The sequence below is a fragment of the Hippopotamus amphibius genome, chromosome 7, assembly GCF_030028045.1.
Source record: "Hippopotamus amphibius kiboko isolate mHipAmp2 chromosome 7, mHipAmp2.hap2, whole genome shotgun sequence".
Classification (NCBI taxonomy): domain Eukaryota; kingdom Metazoa; phylum Chordata; class Mammalia; order Artiodactyla; family Hippopotamidae; genus Hippopotamus; species Hippopotamus amphibius.
In genome coordinates, this window is record NC_080192.1 from 30538993 (window position 1) to 30562485 (window position 23493).

General features: G+C 40.1%; 1 protein-coding gene across 3 annotated transcripts in view; it reads left to right on the forward strand.

Annotated features, from left to right (window-relative positions):
* POC1B (POC1 centriolar protein B) overlaps positions 1 to 23493 on the forward strand; it is a 94346-nt gene that overhangs the window by 26507 nt on the left and 44346 nt on the right. For all 3 annotated transcript variants that reach the window (XM_057743195.1, XM_057743196.1, XM_057743194.1), the window contains 5 exons: positions 15674 to 15781; positions 15908 to 16023; positions 17103 to 17236; positions 19301 to 19369; positions 20098 to 20250. In XM_057743195.1, coding sequence (XP_057599178.1) covers positions 15674 to 15781; positions 15908 to 16023; positions 17103 to 17236; positions 19301 to 19369; positions 20098 to 20250 — 580 coding nt within the window. The remainder of the gene's footprint in view (positions 1 to 15673; positions 15782 to 15907; positions 16024 to 17102; positions 17237 to 19300; positions 19370 to 20097; positions 20251 to 23493) is intronic.

The window sequence follows — 23493 nt, forward strand, 5'->3', positions numbered from 1 at the left end:
ATGTCCTCACAACTTTGTGACCAGAGAGGAAAAAAGCTTCTTCCAGCTCCAGTTAGAAAAGTACCTGGGGATGACTCTGGCCCAGCTAGGACCCTGTGCCCATCCCTTCACCAGGCAGTGAGATACTGTGATTGTTCAGATTTATCCAGGCACCCAACAGAGACAAGCTGCCCTGGCTGGGGAGGCGGGGTCGTACCAACCACATGCTCTGGTGATGGAGAGAGGGGACAGTTCTCACAAGAAGGGGCCTGGTTTAGAGGTCATCACTGGGGGAATCTGTGAACCCTGCGGTCATCTGGATTTGTGGCCACCATAGAACATAAATGCCAGGTGTCCCCAGCTAGGAGGTGGTGGAGCGAGCATATGAACCCAGCTCTTTCTGTCTTGCATTACAGTCCAAACTCTTAACTCTGGTTATGCCTTCTGTGGGGTGTTATTGCTCAGGAGGTGTTGATTATAATTTATGGTAATGAGTAAGCCGACTAAAAAAAGATAGAAGGTCATGCTTTTAGGCAGTAGTTTTTTCCTAGAGGGCTCAGCTACTTTTGGCTCTGGCAATCTCAGTATTATTTTCTACATATGCCACGTATCTGTGTGGTTGCAGATATATAGGTTCAAATCCCAGCCTCACCACTCACTAGCTATGTGACCTTTGGGGGAATAACCTAATTTCTCATGCCTCAGTTTTCTTATCTGTAAATTATGATGGTAATAGTAACCTGCCACCTAGGTTGTCATGGTATTTAAGTGAGTAAACATGCATAGAGCACCACATACTAAGCAGTAGGTGAATCTTAGCCATCATCCCCATCAGCATCGTTGGACATCTCATTCTTATTTAATTTTTAAGTGTATTATGTAACTTGATAGTTTTTTCCCCACCTAAGGAGGTGGCACATGTGATGGTCCCAAGAGGCTGGTTAAATCATTTGTATTTATGAAATGATGTTGTAAATAAGAGGAGGCGGAGGTCTAGCATTTAGCGGTTGGGACCTGGAGAGCAGAGGTGCAGGTGACAGGGCTGGGTACTGGGAATAGTCACTTAGCTCCCACTGTGTGCCGACTCTAGGTATGTTTTCTGTTATTTTCATCAGGGAGCTCAACGTAAGCAAAAGCACTGAATATTGGTTTAACTAATCAAGGCAGAATGTGTCCTGTACATTCTGACTAATAATGACAGCTATTACTTATCCACTGTGCCCTATGTATCTCTGTTTCCTTTCACAAAGAATTTAAAGTGGTTTATGATAACTGACATACCTGTGTATACATCAGTCACTGGAGGGAACAGAGAGACAGTTCTATCTAGAACCACGTAACCCAGGTTCATCCGGTTTGGGCATGAGGTGTGGCCTGAGCTTCCTACAGCCAGGTATTGATGGCATGATGGAGGCTAACACATTTTCATTTGCTAATAACAAGAAGGAATCCTATCAGGTTGTTCAGATAAGAGAAAATGTTTCAAGGAGTAGATTCTAGGAAATACTTTATTCCTTGCCCTTGTATTGAATTGTCTGTGTAGAATATAAATGTTAGAAAGGCAACACTAATGTAAGACAGAACTTATGAGATGTTGAAAGATCACCAATAATGTGAAATTTTGGTCTTTGAAACATTCCTTTCATAAGCATAGCCCCTGATACGAGCTATACATCTGTGCTGGGGGTTAAGTATGGAGAGATGAAAGACACGTGTAGCCTCCAGAAGCTTTCATAATTCAATGGGAAAAAAAGATATAAATGATTACAAAAAGATGTGTCCTATGGGAAAATGACATACACGATGACAAGGGAGTGTGCGCGTAGAGCACTGGTCTAGGCTCATGTGAGGAAAAGTCAAAAGAGACACTCTGAGCCCCGAGCTGAGGGGAGGGAGAGAAGGAGACGAGGAGGCAGCAGCGCATCATTGGGTAGGAAGCGGCTGGCAAACCTTCCAGGGGGAGCAGCGGGAGTGGGCGCCAGGGCCCAGGGAGAGTGGTGCTCTGTTCAGCGGTGGCCCTGCTCGGGAGACAAAGTGGGCTGAGGTGGAGGAGGAGCCTGGAAGGCTCAGGGTCCTGGATGATGTGAAAGGACTTCGGACTTCATTCTGCAGGTGATACGGAGACACCAGAGAGCTTGGGATCTGGAAGAGGCATGATCTGAGCTCTTCTTTATCAATTGGTCTGTTCTACTGGCATGACTTTGCCTTTAGAGGGTTGGCATGACACAGTCCAAGATCCCTGTGCCCACATGTGGCACCGTGTCCGCCTCGGGCGTGTTTTAGTTCACCGTGCTCAGCCTCCGTGGAAAGTGAGAGGGATGGCGCTCCTCACGGTGGACGCTGTGAGGATGAGAGATGCAGGTCTACAGCGCTTGGAATTGAGATGCCATGAGACTGCCATTCCTCCAGCTGAGCCCCGCCAGCTAGGGTGAAACTCAGTAACTGGGGGGAGCCTTTGAAAATGTCATTTTCCCACAATTCAAGAGAAGAAAGCTATGGTGGAACTTTGCACTTTGCCTAGCATAATTCCCTGTTTCCTGGTAACAGTGCCCAAGTTTTCCCCGGAGCCAGCCCTCCCCCACCGTCCCTCTGTGCTGCGGCGGCCCTCTCTCCAGTCCAGCAGCAGGCTCAGCTCAGGTTTGCCATCCAGGACAGAGCATCCCCCTTCCTACAGGAAGGCGTGAGCCTTGTTGGAACCTACACCTTTGTCATGGGATTGCTGCTTTGAGGCTTATTTAAACCTGTACTGCTGGGGGACACCGTGAACAAAATACTGACCTGAGAATGATGCTGGTTCTTTCAGAGGAGAGCAGAGCTGTAAGAGGAAGATAGAAATTGCTCTCTAATTACATGGTGTGGTCTGTGGATACAGCCATACCTGGAATTATTAGCTGGGGAGGAGAGGAGGGGAGGGAGATGGAGACGGAGACAGAAACATGAACCTTAAAATATTTCCTTTCACTCTTCTTTTAAAAGGCACTTCCCATAGGAAGTGATAGGCAGAGTTTTGGAAAAGTGGGAGTGGTCCTTGCATCCAGGTGTGTGCACTCATGATCCCTGTTTTGTCTTCATCCCCAACATGGCCTTAGTTTTCAGCATCATTGTCCCTGGTGGAGACTTTTGCAGTGAACCCCTGAATGCTTTCCAGGCCTACAGACTGGCATCTATTCCCTCCTTCCCCTACTGCCTCCAAAGAGGCTTCTGTGAAATGCAAACCTGACTGTGCTCTTCCTCAGGTGAAAGCCGCTCGGTGACTCCTGTCCAGGCACACTTGTCCTGGCATATCTGCTCTGGCTCCTTGTTACAACCTTGGCTTTCTTTCCCTTTCACCGTTCACTTTATTGCAGCTACACAAGGTTCCCCTAGTGTGCGATGCTCTCCTGTGTTCTGTGCCCCTTCACATGCTACTTGCCACGCCTGGAACGCCCCCAGTTCCACCCTCCCTTCACCAGCCTGCTTTGCATCTCTTCCTCTGAGAAGTGATTCTGACTCTTCCCAGCCGAGCCTGTTATGATTCCTTTATGCCACCACATCACCCTGTTAATGAGGTGCGTTCACCAGTTTAGGCCTCACTTCCCTATTAGACTTTGAATTACAAGTATTTTATCCATTGTGTATTCTCATGCCAGGGACCGTTCTAAATTCTATAAACTCGGCAGAAAGTAAAACAGACAAAATTCCTACTGCCATGGAGCTCCTTCTATCAAAGGGAGACAGACAGTAACCAAATACACTACTGATGTGTGCTCTGCAGAAAAGTACTGTAGGGTAACGAGGTAGAGAGTGACGGGGATGGGAGGAGCTCTTTTACGCATGGCGGCTGGGAGGGTGGCTCTATTAAGGTGACATTGACTCACATGGGGGAGCTAGTAGGGTGGGCATCAGGGGAGAGCGTTCAATTTAAGGTCAGATACAGTGTGAGAGACGCTGCGGAGTGTTAGTTATAGAGTGAGGAAGGCTCAGAGGGGTTGTATACAAATGTGGGTTGAATGAACCAGTAAAAGGTTGACCACTCATGTGCAGGTGGCTTTGGTGGGAGTTTTCACGGGCTTCCTCAAGGAAGTCATTTCTGTGGATTTTTTTATACCAAATTCAGGAGTGCTGTACACGCATGTTATGCATGAGGAATATTTATGTGGCGTCAGTGCTTTTTCATTTTGTTTTATCTCTGATCAGACGGATAACTTTGTACACTCTGCACACCTGGTCCTAAGGGAATACCTTTATTTTGCTGGTAGCTTGTGGACCTGAGGGATTTATGTATTTATTATTTATTTATTTATTTTTCAATCAGTTGTTTTCCTACTGTTTGGAGTGAGTGATTCCTGTGGAATTCTGCAGAGGCCCCTGTGGAGGAATGTTCTTTGATAAGTAATTTGGCTAAATTTAATGAATAAAGATTTCATCTTTTGGGTAGCCTTCCATATATGTGCTCGACAACATGTGTTCTTTCTCACACATTTATTACCGTCTTTTTCCTTGGCTCCTCTTAATGTAGTTGGAGACCGAGAGAGCTGAGAGGGCCTACTTGACCACTCAGGCCTGGCCTCTCAGTGTTTGTGCAACTTCCTGTGAGAGCTTCGCCTTGATGGGGTCATTCCAGTCTAGGACTTCCTTCTAAATGTCTGAAGGATCAGGAGTCCTGTTTGTCCAGAGGTGAGAAGGCTCAGGGGGAACTAAGTCAGGCTTAATAAATGTAGGAGAGTCTGAAACAGAAGCCAAATTTACAATTTACGAGGGTGAGTCAAAAATTATCCGCACTCTGGCTGTAGGATGTATTTTCATTAACTTTTAGAAAAGACAAATACACCATTTTCCAACATAGTCTCCTTGTTTTTCAATACACTTTGTCCATCTGTCAACAAGCTTTCGTAGTCCCTCATTAAAAAATGTTTTAGGCTGAGCTGTGAGCCACGAATGCACCGCTGTCTTCACTTCATCAGAAGTGAATCCTCATCCTTGTAGGGCTGCTTTCAGGGGACCAAACAGGTGAACGTCCGATGGAGCAAGATCAGGACCACAGGGAGGATGCTTTAACACCTCAAAACGAAGTTTTTGCAGACTGTTGATAGTGTGGGCAGAAGTGTGCGGATGTGCATTGTCATGCAAGATCACAGCGCCCTTGGATATCAGTCCTCTGCATTTAATCCAAAGTTTAGGCTTCAGCACAAACTTTTCAATACCTAAGTCTGTCGTGGATTATTTCATAGGCAGAGCCATGGCTGATTTGCAAATGATTTGCCACATAATCCACTGTCACTCATCTATTCGACAGAATCATTTCACGTGTGCGCTCAATGTTGTCATCAGCTGTGGTTGTGGATGGGCCAGCTCCTTCTTGATGGCTAGCACTTGTGCAACCTTCCTTGAACTTCTCTATCCATTCATACACACTTCTTTGCAACAAAACACTTTCTCCATACTGCACACAAAGTCTTCAATAAATAATGGCCCCAAGTACACCCTCAGACCACAAAAACTGAATCACTGCACGCTGCTCTTTCGTGCACATCACAAGTGGGGCATCCATTTTTTGCTCGAACCACAGTTAGAAATGAACTGATGTAACACATTCACACCTGCATAGCAGTGACTGGGGGGACAGTAGCCTTGAAGGGAAAGTGCTGATAAAACAGTGCAGCCAACAGAAGTTTTAGTATAAGCGGAGTGTGGATAATTTTTGACTCACACTCATATTTACTATGACAATGTTAATTTTCAAAGGGGCTAGTGTATTTGCATGCGTCAGGGCCTTCTTCCTCTGTCAACACAGTCAGGATAAGGGCTCAGGGGGCCCTGGAACTAGGACAAAAAGTTTGTTGGAAAAAAATCGATGGATAGTTTTTTCAGGTTAGGCTAGTGAGACAGGCACATCTCCTCCACATATATGTACCTGCCATGGGAACTGCAGGATGCGTCCTGCTGGTCAGGTGCTCTCACCCCTGGGCCAGGCTGGAGACACCCGGATGGATGACTGCTCTCGCTCTGGCCTCAGGCAGTCGCTGGGCGCCTCCCTGCTGTTGACAAGAGTATCTTTCTGGTGGTGCAGTGTAGGTGACTGGTTTCACTAGAATGTGATCTTGCAAACAAGACATAACTCTTCTGGGCCTGAGTCTGCTCCCTTATAAAATGGATACAAAGGGATACCTTCCTCAGAGAGTCATCCTGAAAATTGAGCAAGTTAATGAATTTATTTTTTTTTATTATTTTTTTTAATAAATTTATTTATTTTATTTATTTATTGGCTGCATTGGGTCTTCGTTGCTGCACACAGGCTTTCTCTAGTTGCGGCGAGTGGTGGCTACTCTTCATTGTGGTGCGCAGGCTCCTCATTTTAGTGGCTTCTCTTGTTGTGGAGCATAGGCCCTAGGCACGTGGGCTTCAGTAGTTGCAGCACATGGGCTCAGTTGTTGTGGTTCACGGGCTCTAGAGCACAGGCTCAGTAGTTGTGGTGCACAGGCTTAGTTGCTCCATGGCATGTGGAATTTTCCCAGAGCAGGGCTCGAACCCGTGTCCCCTGCATTGGTAGGCAGATTCTTTACCACTGCGCCACCTGGGAAGTCCAATGAGTTTAAATAATGTCAGCTATTAACTTCCCTCACATTCTAGCTTTTTCTCCTCGGGGTTATACTGGAGTCACCTTTAGGTTGTGTTCCAAAGTCATTTCACACATTTGCACATAGTTTTGGGGGTTGCTGCTATGGGTAACTATCAATACTGTCAACCTTTGAATGCATTTTATATGCTTAACTATAGGGAGTAACTTTACTTTTAAGTACTTTGGTCTGAAAAATCTCTACCTTTTCATTGGAGTGCTTAGTCCACTTAAATTTATATAACTCGTCCTATGATTAGGTTTAATTCAAGACTACCATCTTACTCTTTGTTTACTACTTGTCTCATTTGTTTTTTTCTTTTTACTCAGTTTCTTTTGGATCAATCAAGTATTTCTTAGTATCCCATTTTATGCCCTCTACTATCTTTTTAACTCTACTTTGGGTCTTCTATTTTTGTTTGCTGGTGACCTTAACATATCACAGTCAGAATTAATTTTATGCCATTCTATATATAACATTAGAACTTATAAAAATATACCACCATTCATCCACCTCTTGACAGTTTTACTTCTACCTATCATACACACCCATAATACATTAAGTAACCATTTTCTTCTAAAGAAAGTAAGAAACAAAAAAAGGCTTTTATATTTAGCTTTTGCAGCACTCTTTATTCCTTTGTGTAGATACAAGTTTCCATCTGATATCATTTCCTTTTAACCTGAAAAACTTCATTTACTATTTCTTGTATCCCAGGGCTTCTGGTGATGAATTCTCTCAGCTTATTGTTTATCCTTTTTGAAGGATATTTTTGCTGAGATGTAGAAGTTTATTTCAGTGGATAATTTTTCTTTCAGCACTTTAAAGATATCATTCCATTGTCTTCGGATTTGCAATTTAAGGTGAAAGCAACAGTCATTTTTGTTGTTATTCCCATATATGTAATGTGTCTTTTTTTTCCTCTGCTGGTCTAAGATTTTTTTGCTTCATCTTACATTTTTAGTTTTTTGACCGTAATTAACCTTGGTATGGTTTTCTTATATTTTTTCTTGTGGTTCACGGAACTGTGTGGACCTATGGATTGATTTTTTTTCATCTTATTTGGAAAATTTTTATCTTTTCTTCATATATTATTTCTCTGCCCTATTTTTTTTTCTCATCTCCTCCTGGAATTCCAAATTCACATGGTAACTACTTGATATTGCCCCATCATTTATTGATGCTTTGTTCATGTTCTCAAACTTTTGTTTTCTTTCTGCCTCAGTGGCGTAGTTTCTGTTGGCCTGTTTTCATGTTCACAGGTATTTTCCCCTGCAGTCCAGTCTACTGTAAGCGCATCCATTTCTCTGATGAAATTTTCCATTTGGTGGCTCATTAAGCCCATGGTTTCCTTTAAATCCTTGAATATATTTATAATAACTGTTTTAAAGTTCTTGTCTTATAATTCCAACATTTATGTCATATCTGGGTCAAAATGTTTTGCTTCTTTGTATTTTTAAAATTTTTTATTGTATGCCCAAACATTGCTAAACGTTTGAGTCTGAGTTACTCTATCATCTTCTAAACAATATTGAGTTTTGTTTTGGTAAGCACTTAACTTTCTGCTGGCCTAGCTAGATTGTGTTGGATTTAGACTTCTTAGGACGGACCAGAGTGGCCTTTGCTCTTGGGCTATAACTAGTGGACTTCCTAGGGCCTCAGCTGAACGCCTAGAGTGTTCAGCCAAATCTGTTCAGAAGGTGAACACCTCTTGGTGCTGTGTGACCTCCACTGTCCTCTGCCAAGCCTTCTTGTCCTGGGCACCATCAGGTTTGTATCTGACCAAAGACTCAGTGAGACTCATAGCCAGCTTTGGGGGATTTCTGCTCTTCACAGGCCCTCCCACCTACCCTGCGCTCAAAATTCCAGCCCTTTCACAGTTCTGAACTCTAATTGTTGTTTCCTCTGCCCAGGGAGACTGCAGCTGTCTCCTTAGACTCTGTGTCCTTATGCCATGCCTGAAAAATGTTCCCAGGTAGAAATCTGGGATGGATCTGGTGCTTATCTCATTTGTTTTCTCTCTCTCGGTTTTCACAGCCCTGTGCTGTCGCTTCTCCGGTGCCTGAAAACAATTGCTCCATATATGCTGCTGAGTTTACGATTGTTTATGGTAGGGGAGTGAGTCTGCTAGTCATTGCTGCTCCTATCCAGAAGGGGAAGTTTTGCCAGAGGCATTTAGTGGAAACTGACAAGCCAATATCAAAATTTGTGTGGATGAGTTACATCTGTGAGAGCAGCCAAGAAAAAAATGACCAGAAAAAACTGAAAGAAACTTGTTCAATCAGCTCTCAGAACACAGTATAAACCTATAGAAATTAAAATATGGTGTTCATGGTACCAGATTAGGAAAATAAGTCATAGAAGGCTCAGCTGCAGACCCATATATGTTTTCTGATAAAGATGGAATTTCCAGTCAGTGGGGAAGTGGATTAATAGTTATTTAAAATGTTAAGATAACATTAAATAGTTATTTAATATATTAAAATATATTTAATATATTAAAATAGTTATTTCATATGTAGTTAAGATAATTCAGTTTCTATGTGGAAAAATTTAAAGTTGGGTCTGTGTTGCACACAACACATGTATCAAATTTGTAGATGAATTAAACGACTAAACATTAAAAATAGTCCAAGTGACACTGCTTTTCCTCCCAGTGCATGGACAGCATATTTAAATGAATGTAGAGGGTCAACAGAGCAATTACTTCTCCCTTAAGTATTTGAATTTTGAATGTGCCACGGACTTAGGTAATTAAAATTCTGTGTCTCTGTCTGGGCCCAGTACTGATTATGAGTGTGTCCCTGGAGCCTAGACTTACTCCATGTGGCACAGAGATGCACCCATTAGTGCAGGAAGAGATGAATAGCCATGTTTTCTGGACTAACTAAAGTTTATGATCCTACATCTTGATACACAGAAATATTTTAAGATATGCCATCTATTTTTAATTTATAAAAATATAAATGTATAGTATGGTCTTTTTAGAAATCAATTTGCAAAATATATCAGGAGTCTTTGTTGCAGTGAGTCCACAACTGGAAATCTGTCCTAAGTGAATACTCTTTTGTATTCAAAGGAAAAAAGCTTTGTATTTAAAGATATTGCTTTCAGCGTAATTTATAATGATGAGAAACTGGAAATAACCAGATTTTCCAAATAAAGAAAGCTGGTTAAAAAAATTTAGATTATTACGTAGCCATTAAAAGGAGAATATATGTAAATAGTGACGTGAAAACATGTTTATGTGTGGGGTAAGAGAGGCAGAATTCAGAACTCATGATTATAATATAAAAGATCTATACGTGAACAAAAGATAAAGTATCTACATACATAAAATGTTGTATGATTTTTGTTTGGGTGATGGTACTGTGGACATTTTTTACTTACTGTATTTCGCAGTTTTTTTAAAAAAAGCAATTTGTCTTTAATGAGTAATGGAGAAAACATGTATCATTTAAAATATCTACATATGCAGGTGAGAAATATTTTTTTTAGTGGCAGATGAATTTTTCTAAAAGTTCAAATTATTATAATCCTGTATTTTTAAAAATAATGTGTGTTATGGGGTAACTAATATTTCTTTATGGTGTCCTCAGTCAAAAATAAGTAGAAGCTAAAGAAACGACTTTTCCAACGTTGTTTTTCTAGCATTAATTTTAAGGGGAAAATCTGACCTTAATTTTCAGTTTTTGGTAGTGTAACAAGTGATCTTTGATCATCTGAATTGCAAAGATTTTTCATTATTGCAGTGAACTATATATAACATAAAATTTACCATGTAACCACTTTCAAGTATACAGTGCGATGGCTTTACGTACATTTATGTACATTATGTACTTACAAATAATTGCGAAGATTTTAAACATCAGCTTTCCCTGGTTGATGAAAATCCCCTTGAAAAGTTTTTTAATGCCCTACATACTTACTGAGGACCTACTCAGTACCATACACTGTGTCTGGGGATAGAGCAGTGAATAAGACAGATGTGGTTTCTCTCTTCCTGAAGTTTACTTTCTCTTAGGGAAGCAAACAGAATACTTGGTTGTAAGTGTGACCGTGAACTACTGTAAGACACACACATAACTGGGGAGCAAACCTACTGGGGTGGGGGGAGTTCAGGAAAGCTTTTCCTGAGGAAGCGACCCAGAGCAGAGACTTGAAGGATGAGTAATACCTCCCCTTAGGTATTTAAAACTAGATAAAGAGTAGGCAGTGGTGTTTGAAGCAAAGGGAACAGTAGATGAGGGAACACCTGAGGCGAGGGAAAGACCCACGAGAAGAGGGGTGTGGTGCCAGGAAGAGTAAAGTGGTGAAGAGACGGGAGGGCAGATGGTGGAGGACCCGGGAAGCAGTGGTAAGGATGTCACTTTTTCCCAAGGGAAATGTGAAACCACCGAAAGGTTTTAATCAAAAAAAAAATTGTTTAAGATTTAAAGATCACTTCTATTGATTGTGGAGAATAGAATATCAGCAGGGCTTGTTAACGGTTTGAGGAGAAAGGGCCTGATGATGAATTGGAATGTGACAGCAAGTGGAGAAGGGAATCAAGCTTGACTCCTAGGTTTCTGGCTTGAGAAAGCATTTACTGAGAAAAGGAATGCTGGAGAAGGAGCAGTTAGGGGAGGAAGAAGGTGAGTTCAAATCTGGACAAGTTCAAAGTCACAGGTGCCTGCAGGATACCCAAGAGGAAACGCTCAGCAGGCAGTTGTACTTATGGGTGGAAATCCCGGGAGAGGAGTCTGGGCGTGTAAATGGTAAATGACCCAAAAATAATTAGCATGTTTCGTGGCATACTTAAATCTTTTTACGTCTCCTTCATCTGCTTTTTGTCTCTCAGCTGTTACAGGAATGAATCCTGTTACTGCGATCAACAGATGTTTTCTCTTCTGATGCTGACCAACACTTAAAAAAACATAAATGTTTTGCTTATTGCCTTGAACTCCACCTTCAGTATGTAAACCCAAAATCCCATCAAAGCAAACTCTGAGGCTGCCAGTCCTTTTTTTTTTTTAATGAGTCTATGAACGTTTTAAACCTGAATGCAATCCAGAATTTCTCATTATCCAAATAGAAACTGGTGGCCAGGGTGGTTATGCGTTTCACAAGGTTACATAGCTGGGCAGTTGCAAAATTGGCCTTAGAATTCAGGATTCTGTGCGGACTGGGCAGCCTTACTTTCACTGCTTTTTACTGCTTTCCCCTCCAGTGGAATAGTTGTTGGCCTCAGAGTACCACTTACTAATGATTTGTTTCTTATGGGACATGGAACAGTGCCTACTCTGGTCTCAGAGTCCTGGGGGCCAGAAATATAGGGTTTTTTTGTGGGTTTTTTTTTTTTTGAGAATGTTTTTCTCTCTGTATTTCTTTCATTCTTTTCTTCTCTCCCCCTCTTCCCTTTCTGTTCGCCCTTATTTTAATTTCTTTTTTTTCTTTTTACCACCTCCCCCCGCCCCCCACCCCCCAGTTGGAGCTGGTGGGTGTGGCTGATATTGGATGCTAAGCAGAGATCCTTCAGCCTGTGGAGTCCAGGTTGGTCCTCCGGGACCATATCTAATTCCTAAATGTGGCATATCTAACTCCCAAATTAGTCTTCTGTTTCCTTCTCCTGCTTGGAGGGCTGATGGTTGGAAGGCTTAGCCCTTCCTCCATGTAGCTGAGTATCTGGCAGGGCTGGGGCTTGTGTGCCCTTGTCTGCCCCCACTCCCCCAGCTTTAATAAGATATAATTGACATATAACCTTGTATAAGTATAAGGTGTACAATGTGGTGATTTGATGCATGTATATATTGTTTTTATAGAATATGTAGTCTAATGATAAGGAATAGCCAAATGAAAAATTTGATTTCTTGTGGAAGCTCTTTAAAACTTCTCAGGGTTCATGGACCTGTTTGGCTCGCTAGTGAACGAATAACTCAGTGACTGTGCTTATGGACATACAATTTTATATATAGTTTCAGGAACTCCATAGATTCAAAGTTAAAGAACTCCCGTTAAACAACTTGGACTACTCTCAAGGACATGTGAACCAATTTTTCTAGAAAAAAGTTGAAGAATTTCCTCATTTTCTCCAATGAGTACCAGTACATTTTAAGGGATTGAATAGGAAGTAGTTAACTTCTTAGATGCCTTACAGGCAGCACGTCTGCTGATCCATTAGTCACTTGACTAATGTGATATCCATCTTGGTGACACAGTTGCTGGATGTTTTAAAAGGTGGTTGGGTGGTACTGAATTAGAGTGTTAGAAGGTTTTTTTAATGTCTTGGTAGAAATTTTATATCCTCTTAACATTCTTAAAATTAATATCTCTATTAGATGTTGTTTGAGTCCTGACAAAAAAAGGGACTAACCTTTCCTGATCAAAGTCAGGACAAAGAGAGACCTGTTTTATTGGTGCTAACCTATGTCTGATGTAGCTAATTAAAAATAAAAGGGACGAGAAGATACAAACCGCCATGCTCACTTTCAATCCCTCCAAAGGCAAAAAGAACCTACAGAGAGTACATGCAGGGATTATAACACAGTGTCCGGAGCGGGTGAGAGGCCTGAACCTTGAGCCCCACTTTGATCCTGCAGAGCTGGAGGTAGAAACATCCCCTCCTCCCCTCTCCTCCGGCACCAGCTTCTTTCATCCCAGCCAGCTCCTCCACTCCCCACTTATCTGAAGTTCACATTCCCTTCATTTCTCTAGCGCTGGGGAAATTTCTCCCAGGCTACAGCCCCTCCTGCTCAGGATGAATTTCTGGCAGGTCAAGGTACCTTCTTTTCCTTATTCACAAGTTTCTTTAAAATCCCGTTTCTGCTGTGGAGCTTCTGGTAACACCTCTTTGTTACAAACTCTTTTCTTACCATTATCTAAAATTATACTATTTATGTGCCCTCCCTCCTCCCTAAAATGAAAGCCTCGTGAGAGCGGGAGCCTTGTCTGTCTCATTTACCGCGGTATTCCTATTACCCAGGTCAGTGCCCAGGGCCTGGTTCTGGCAGGTGCTCAGTAAATATTTGAATGAGTCAGTGAATGTATATCTTCCCCATAAACTCCTCAAGGACATTGACGGGGTATGCAGCAGACACGAGATTTTTATTAAAGGATGGTCTAGTGGTTAACCTGTCGGCCAGAGTCCAATCAGTGGCCTCCTAAGAGCATTGCCTTGTGGTTTCTCTCTACTTTAGAACTTTCTGTGGTTACACAGAAGCCACACAGAACTTCCTGTGCTCTGCTTTGGCCAGTAAAAGAAACTTTCCTTTCTGTCAGAGGCTGAAACAGAGTGGCTAAGAGGTTTGGCTCTGGAGCCAGGCTGCCTAGTTCAAATCTTCCTGGCTGTGTGACTGGCAGTTACTCATCCTTTATGTGCAGTTGGTTTACTCATCTGTAAACAGAGGCCAGCAATTGTTTTGTAGGGTTATTTTGAGGATTAAATGAGTTGCTATAGGTAAAGTGTTAAGAACCATTCTAGGACCCATATGCTCAGTATATGTTGACAGGATGATGACGATGGTGGTGGTGCTGGTTGTATTTGGCCAGTAATGTCATAGAGTTGAATGTATTTGTACTTTGCTTTTAATTTAATCCTTCCATTCTAATTTTTTATCATTGCTTTCTTAAAATGTAAGAATCAAGTCATCTCTTAGAAATATTCTTATCATTTAAAATGCTCACATTAAATAATTTTTTAAGACAGCTTATTAATAAACACAATTTGATTTCTTGCATTAGTTGTTTACAATTACTGTGCAAATTACTGTGCAAATCCCCACACTATACTCTTCAGCATGGGGATACTGAATAGGTTTTTCTTCCCCAGGGTCTGTACAAAATAAGTTACAGCTGTTTGGAGCATTTCTATAATATTGAATTTCATATTTGAATCTTTCTTACATATTTTCCTAAAGGAAAAGATTAATAAAATATTATGTTACTATAAAATCAAGCTGAACTGCTCAGTGTGGAAGATATTTCCTTGCAAGAGTTATTTTCTTGAATTTTTAAAGACTGTTTCACATAGAACTTAATTATGCAACCATGTACCTTTTAAAATATGGTGAATTCATAATTCCAAATTGAAAGTTTCTGTTAGGAAGAATTATTTTTAGGCCCGCCTTAAGAATGGGAGGGCAGGAGAGGGGACAGTGAGAGAACAAAAAGAAAAACCTTCCATTACAATCCACACCCTTAGTTAATGACTTTTATAGTAATCTGGGCAGAGAGGGAAACTACAAATAAAATGGAAAAATAATTGGTCTGTGACCTAAATCTGTCTTTTTTGGTTTCTATTGTTGTTAAAATATTAATAGCAAAATTACTGTTCATAGTTTCTCAATAGTCTAAAATTTTTCATTTTCTTTTTGGTCTTTTGCTCTTCTGTCTCCATTCTAAAAAGGCACTTAAGGGAGAAAAAGAACCTTGGAAAGGATCTTAAAGGGAGGGAGAGTATAGAAGCAGTAGACAAGATGCCTGAGAATTTTCTCATTTGTTTTTTAATGGGGCGTGTGGATAATAGGTGTGTCCATGAAGGAACTTAAGTTTTGTATATATGAGTTGTCCTATTTTCAGTCCATTGGAACTCTCTGGCCTCCCCAAGTGCAGGAAGTTACAGGCTTGGGGAGTTGACAGCATTTAATTTTAATTGTCAACACACCAGTTCTTTCTTACAAAAAGCCTCACTGCAGGGTTGGTAGGATGAGTAATAAAGGCTCTCTTGGATCATATGGATAACACTGGAAAATGACAGAAATAGAAGAAAGAAATAGAGAATACTTTTAAAAGATAAGGTACTTGGCTTGGAAGCAGTGCAGACATAGAACAGATACCATAAAACTAAATTATTTAAATATAAAAGAATAAAAGGTTAAAAGACACTTGGTTAGTCTATATAGTATATTTTGATCTTTTTAATGGTCTATCAGTGTTATCCCTTGTGCTTATTTTTAGTTGGAAAGATGCTGGTAGCAGCATATGATTTCGCTGTGTGGTGCGGTAACACTGGCCTGTGGTATTTATTACGCACAGCCTGACTTTATGTTGTGCTGGGGGTGGGGGGTGGATTGTGGCTGTCAGGAGCCCTCCACAGAAATCATCTTTCTTATGCTTTCCAGGTTTTCACCTGATGGAAGACTAATTGTATCATGTAGTGAAGATAAAACTATTAAAATCTGGGATACCACAAATAAGCAGTGTGTTAATAACTTCTCAGATTTTGTAGGGTGAGTCCCTTCTCTTTCTGCATTTATATGGGTTAGTTTGCTAAGTAGACATTTAATTATTACAATTCAAATAAATGAGAGTAAAGAGAAATCGAAATAATAGACCATCTTATTCTTTCCTCCTAGGTTTGCAAATTTTGTGGATTTTAACCCCAATGGTACATGCATAGCTTCAGCAGGTTCTGATCATACCGTGAAAATCTGGGATATAAGAGTGAACAAGTTACTCCAGCATTACCAAGGTAACAATTGCCATAAAAAAATTCGGTTGTGGAATGGGCTCCTCTAGGAAGTTCTTACTCTGACAGACTGTCCTTCTCAGTGTGGCTTGCTTGGCCCTCTTAATGAGTGATGGGCTGACTCTGAACTGACTGGAGAACAGTTAGCCCTCATTGACAGCATGGTCCAAGGAGCTGGGGTAGAGGCCAGCATGCAGAGGGAGGCGGAGGGACCTTAAAAATGATGCCAGGGCTGTAAGAAAAAAAAAAATTGCTGTAAGATTTTCGGACTTTGGTTATCTGCTTTGTATAAGAATCTGGGATAGAAATTGACTCAGAAGGAGATATGTGAGCACAAATAGGTGTTATAACTGGTAGAAAACAACACCCTACTGTGCCTGTGTATAGATGTTAAAAGAGAAATGAATTGATTTCTTAATGTATATTAGATTTATATTAAATCCACATTTCCCTTTCTTAATAAATATAATGTAGCAGACACTGTGCTAAATCCTCACAACAACCCTAAGAGGCATTACTATTACCTCCACTCTAAAGATAAGAAAACGGAGGCTTAAAGAGCCTACTTTGCTAAAATATTGATATAACTGACATGGGTCTTTCTGTTTATAAAGTACATTTTTACAAAGTACAGTGATGAACGGACTTTTGATTACGGTGTTATACTGCCTCCTATTGGAAGGATGGTGTCCAGAAATGAATTCTCAAGCTGGCAAGACTGTCCTTCTCCAAATACATCTCCATACTCTTCACCCCTTGTCCCAAGCAACTAATTGGTTATTAAAATGAGTTTAAGTCTGGGATGTAAACCGTATGTGAGCTGGTGGTAATCAGTGGTTGCTTATATTGGTAATATATCTGAAGATTTTATAGTTATGTGTTTATTAAGATCATCTTTCTGTGATACACTCTCATTTGCAAAGCTGTTCTGTCTCATGAGCTGTGTGGAATTTTGGTGCTATGGAAACATTGCCTCTAATTGATTCTTGCTTTCAACCTAGTATTGCTAATAGGGTAAAGAGGGCATCTTTAGAATTAAGGAGTGTTCCCTGAACTTTCTGCTTTAATTTTCTACAAATCAGTTCACAGTGGTGGAGTTAATTGTGTATCATTCCATCCTTCGGGTAACTATCTCATCACTGCTTCTTCCGATGGTACACTTAAGATTCTGGACCTCTTAGAAGGAAGGCTCATATATACACTTCAAGGACATACGGTATGAACACTAAGTTTTTTGCTTCTTAAATAATATATATTTAAAAGTTTTGATCCATTTTATGATACGGCTTTATTATTTTTCCAAGTGTAGCACACATTGCTGCTATCACATTTTTTTTTTTTCCTTCCAAGGCTATGTTTTTTATCCTCTGGAAGCAACTCTTAGAAATATTATTTATTGTAATTCTTGTCAAAATCAATGTGTATCTTTCAATGGCCATTAACTTATTCCTCTGCTGCTGTCTTCCTCAGTATGTAGTATAGGTTTGATTGGTTAAGTGGTAATGGATACATGTTTTTCTTACTTTTGATCTCTCCCCTCATGTGGAGGCTATCCCACTAGCTCTGACCCTCTTAGCCTCCACACCCCCCCGCTCTCTCCTTTCACTAATCTGGTGAGTTTAGAAGGAAAAATTTGACAAGTCGAGTGCAATGCCCTGTGCTCTTGGGAGCCTGTGCCTGTCCTCACGGTTTTCCTCTGATATTTCTTGTGAGAAGGCCTGCCCTTGTCCAGTCTTGCCTATGACTAGGGACTCAAATCTGACTCATTCTGGGATTCAGTTCTAGAAAGCCCATTTGGCCACAGATAAAGCCACATTCTCTCTTTATAAGCCTTTATCGGTAAGAAGGATAATATTTCTTTTGTATTATTTTTGAATTGTTTTAGGAACCCAGTGGGGAAGTGAGGTGCTCTTTATTGAGCCTGTTCAATCACACACACACACACACACACACACACTGGTATATAATATACTAAAGAAAAACTTTTTTAAGTGTAGAAACTATCCTTCCTTTCTGGGAGGATATTCAAACTTCTTAAAATTTTTTAGAACACATCTTCTTTTTTTTTTTTTTTATAAGATTACCAGGTACTTCCTTTTAAACAAGTATAAGCTATTTATATCCAGAAATAGAATGGGCTTTGTGATCTAAGGGAGAGGGTTTTTTTTTCTGCCTTCGCGTATCCTGCCAGACTTCCTGCTTGCTTGATCATTTGTTCTACAGCTATGTTAGAGTGAAGCAGAAATACATCCTGACCAGCTCAGATATATGTGTACCCATGGATTTAGGCTGGATGAACAACTAATAAAAGTGGCCAAGGATTAAAGTATCCATGGAAGAAAGACAGAGTAATAGAAAAAAGATAAATAGAATAATCTAAGAGAAAAGCACTACATATGAAGATGGAATGTTTCACAGTCTGGAGGTGAAAGTGTTGATGAGACTATAATAACCTGAACCTGTGGGATGGTCTACTTGAAAAATATAAAACATTCCCCCCCCCCAAATTTTCTTGTCTAGATTAAGAACATATTAAAAAGAAACAGTATACTAATATTTTTGAAATGAGAAGTAATTACTCTTATCTTGGCTGAAACTTGACCTAGAGGTCATGTTGTGACTGTGCTGAGTAGAGTCTCATCCAGCTCCACAGTCTTTGTTTAATTTCATGTTCCTGTTACCTCTTACCCAGATAATTGCAGTAACTTCCTAACTGGCTTCCAGCCATTCGTTGTGACTCCAGCTCATCGTTCTCACAATCGTGATATGAATTTTCATCAATCACAGCTCTTCTATCCATGTCCTGCTCTTAAAACTTTGAGTGGCTCACTGTTGCACACATGAAGAGAGAACTCGGTGAAGCCTGTTGTGGTCAGGAAATGACCTGTGTTCATACAGCCTCATTCCCATCACCTACAGAGTTATCATTCAGTTTCCGCTAGTGACTTGTTGAATAAAGAATCCAAAGCCAGGAAATCTTAACAGAAATTCTTACTAACTTGCCAATGCACAAGCTTTTCTTTAAAGGGGAGCAAAGTATATTTTCTCATTTTTTATTAGTATCTTTTTCATTTACTATCATTTATAGATGTTTTAATATGGTTGGGTTGATTCTTTGATTCTCTTTGCCTGCATTAGTTGCTATCACGTGGATATGTTCTCAGACCTATTGCATAAATAGTCTGCATAAGTTAGAATGAAAAATTAATACTCATGGCCCTCTTGGGCACGAGAACACATTACCAAGTAATTTTTTCTTTTATCTCCCTTTATTTCTTAGGGGCCTGTCTTCACCGTTTCATTTTCAAAAAGTGGAGAGCTGTTTACATCAGGAGGTGCAGATGCACAGGTTTGTAAATCTCTCGGCTCCCTCTTTGATTTGGTTAGGGGACTGGCATCTGAGACCTCAGCTAAGATTGTTACAACCAGCTAGTTTGTATATGTTAAGATGGTTATCAGTGAGTTTATATTTTAATTTAGTGCCAGGAAGTCTGCTATCTCATAGCTGAAATAATGCCAGTTCTGATAGTTCTGAGGACTCAAGTAGCAGTTATTCTCTTTTGCTCATCTTTACACTCAATTACACATAAACCTGACGCTTACCAAATGCCTCATGTTGCTGTGGCCCTTTCACTTGAATTATTGCCTAATCTGTTGTCTGTGTATCTTCTTTGTCAAATGTTGATTAAGCTTCTGGAGGATGGTAAAATTAAATTGCTTGTGTAGCAAATCTGCATTTATTTGAAATGACCAAAAATCATTCAGAGCCAGATTTATTGAATAACGTGAACAATAAAGCCGAAAATATGATTTTGGGCTTTGGGCGGGGGGGAGAGGATTTTAAGGTAATAAGTTACTTTCTTAATATAAATTTTAAACTGGACATAAAGGCAATTCAAAATGCTAAATCTCTCCCTGTCACCCTTTAAAAAAAAAGTATTGAGATGTAGTGTTGTGGGAATATATATCTAGCCTTCCTATTTTGAGAGACAATTATATGTATTCATTTTTTTTTAAATGTACGTCTACTGCTTGTACATGTAAATCAATAACTGCCAACCTGATTAATTTTTATAGGTCTTATTATGGAGAACTAACTTTGATGAATTGAATTGTAAAGATGTTATTAAAAGAAACCTTAAAAGATTACACTTTGATTCACCACCACATCTTCTCGATATCTACCCAAGGACACCACATCCCCATGAGGGAAGAGTTGAAACTGTTGAAGTGAGTACTCTGTATTTGTCCTACCATGTGTAAGTGTACACTTTGGGGCTATTGGTCAGCTAGATGCTTGAAATTATACTTAACTATGTAAAACCTAGTCCTGCTTTAAAACAGCAGCACTCCAAGAAACAATTATTTTCACGAATAAAATAAAACTATAAGTAGGGTAGTGTGTAATAGTATTAAAGCCTTTCATATTTGCTTCTTGAAGATTTAGAAATAAAACTTAAAAATTGTATTAATGGAAAGTGAGGAATCAAACCTAATGCCTCTAATGACTGTAAAGTCTGAGCTAGATTCATACTCTAGACGTGTTTAGGGAGCAGATGTGATGGCTGTCATGAGAACAGGGCCAAAGGGCAAGAATGTTTAGAGTAGTTATTGAAATAGGTATCTTGAAGCCCTTTTACAGAAAAAAAAAGGGGGGAAGGCAGCTTATGAACAGTAAAAAGAAGAGATTTAAGCATTAAACCTAATAATTGAGACTATTTTACTGTTTGCCAACATATATTTTCAAATATGTAATTATCTATCTAGCTGTAAGTTTTTGTTGTCAAGTTCGCTTAGGTCCTATAGATTTAAATGTTTTACTTCAAAGAAAAAATTCTGTCTTTGCTGGATATTTAGCTGGTATTAGTCTGCTTCTTACCGTTTTGTGTGATTCTTCTTTCTTTTCTTTTCTTTTTTTTTTTTTTTTTTCTTTTCCCATGCTGCAAGGGATTATTTCCCTGATGAGGGATTGAACCTGGGCCCACAGCAGTGAAAGCGCCGAGTCCTAACTGCTGGACTGCACTGCCGGGGAATTCCCATTGCATGACTCTTCTTAAGTTCTTTTTTCTCTCAGAAAGAGCTGATATCAGGAGTCACTATTATCTGTTCATCTGAATATTTTTTTCCAGTCACTGTCAGAGTCTTTCTTTGCTTTTAGAGGAGATGCTCTAAATTCTTGAGATATTATTCCTGAGTGGCAGTTCATGGCCACCTCTTGCTTGTTATTCATGCTATGGTGCCAGACTCCCTTCCATGGTCTCTGGGTTCCTCACGCCACGTCATTTTCTTTAATGTTGGTTTCCTTGGTTTTAGCCGTTTCTCTTAGCGCAGGTATTTCTTTCAGTTTCAGGTTTTGTGTGTGCGTGTGCGTACACATGCACATAAGTTTAAGTTTTTAAAGCTTAGAATTTTTTTGGACTGTTTTCTAGATTTTGTTTAATCTAGACACATTTTGGGGATTTCTTCCCTTGTTTTTCAATGGTAGTGTTTATTTTCAGTTCTTTGCTATAATTTTTGTCCTTTCCAATTTCCGACCATCTTTCCAGACCTTCTAAATAAAGCGTTTAGCCTTGTGCTTTACTACTGCTTCATGCCACTTATCGTAGTATCATCTCCCCCCCTTTCATTTCTTTGAAAGAAAGAGTGTAACGTAGTTTGTGGTTCACCACATTTCGTTTCTGCAATTATAGATGCATTTGCTGATCCCCTGTGATCACATGCATTCACATCAAATATATGTGAAATATATTTTATAAATTTATTTATTTATTTATTTATTTTATGGCTGTGTTGGGTCTTTGTTGCTGTGCACGGGCTTTCTTTAGTTGCGGTGAGTGGGGGCTACTCTTCATTGTGGTGCACGGGCTCCTCATTGCCATGGCTTCTCTTGTTGTGGAGCATGGGCTCTAGGCGCATGGGCTTCAGTAGTTGCAGCACATGGGCTCAATAGTTGTGGCTCACGGGCTCTAAAGCGCAGGCTCAATGGTTGTGGCGCACAGGCTTAGTTGCTCCGCGGCATGTGGGATCTTCCTGGAGCAGGGATGGAACCCGTGTCCCCTGCATTGGCAGGTGGATTCTTAACCACTGCGCCACCCAGGAAGCCCTGTGAAATATATTTTAACTTGCATTTTCTTCTCTTGTTTTACCTAAGCTGGCTTCATGGACTCTTGGTGGTTTTTATTCTAGGATTTCTGCAGCTTAGCTGGGCCTGACCAGCAGCACTGCTGCTGTCCTTTTATCCACGCAGCCACCTGCCTTTCCAGAGTGGTAGGTGACAGAGCTGCAGGCTGAGCCCAGGTCTCCTTATTCCTAATTCAGTGATACTTCCATGACATCACGCTGCCTCAGTGTTGGGGACTCAAGCCATTTTCTTTGTGATTTACTCCCAGCCCCAGCTCACTTAAGAGTGCTAGACTTTATTTAAAATGTCAGCAAGTTCTCTGAGTAGCTCTTCTCTGGCAGTGCAGCCAGAAAGCAGTAAAACCAGCTGGGTTGCTTTGTGTGGTGAAGTCAAGATGACCCAGGCCATGCAGAGCCATTCTCAACCCATATTTTTCCCATATACACTGAAAAAATCTATTAAAATCTGGCTTTTCATCTTGGAGTTACACCTCAGTTACACTCTGCAGAATCTTAAACACTGTGACTGAATTACGTTTGTTGCCTTAAGAAAGTCAGCCTATGTGTACGGTTTAAATTATCTGTAAGCCCTCATACATACTCACTGAATGGGGATTGAAATAAACTCACAGTAGCAATTGTAGCATCTATCATTTATCTACCAAGAAAATTTTAGAAAATGGTACTTCTGAGAAAGTGAATGTCAGAATACATTATTCTGTTTCTAATCTTAGAGGATCAGAGACCAATTCTGAAAGAATTGTTATCCTCGTCTTAGTTAAGGAAGATGACTGAGGGAACTAATGCTCTGTCTCCGTAAGCTAAACAAGTAATTATGATTTACCACTCCAAATACGGCTTGTATACAGGACAGTGACGAGAGAAATGTCCTGTGAGAGTATATACATTGTGCACATAGATACTCTCCGCTTTCTATTTTTATTTTTCATACCTAGCAAAAGGCGTGGTTCTTTCTAGATGCCGGTAAGTAATAGCGCATATTGAATATTTACTAAATATCAGTTACTACCTGGATACTTTACATTTATTATCTGCTTAAATTAAGTATACAATATGACTTACATTTGTCAAAATTCAGATTTTGTGACACAAAATGCCATAGATTTTATGATATAGGATTCTGCATGTGAACAACCAACTGTTCATTTTTTTCCCCCTGAAAATCTCTTATAATAAAGCAAGGGTATAAAGTTTTCTGGACAAAGAATGTCTTTAATGTTATGAATAAATAATTGTTAAATATCAAATTATTTTTTAAAGACTTCAAAGTAATGTCTGTGAATCACTCAGAACCAAAAGACTATTAATTTTTAAATATCATTTAGAGTAGAC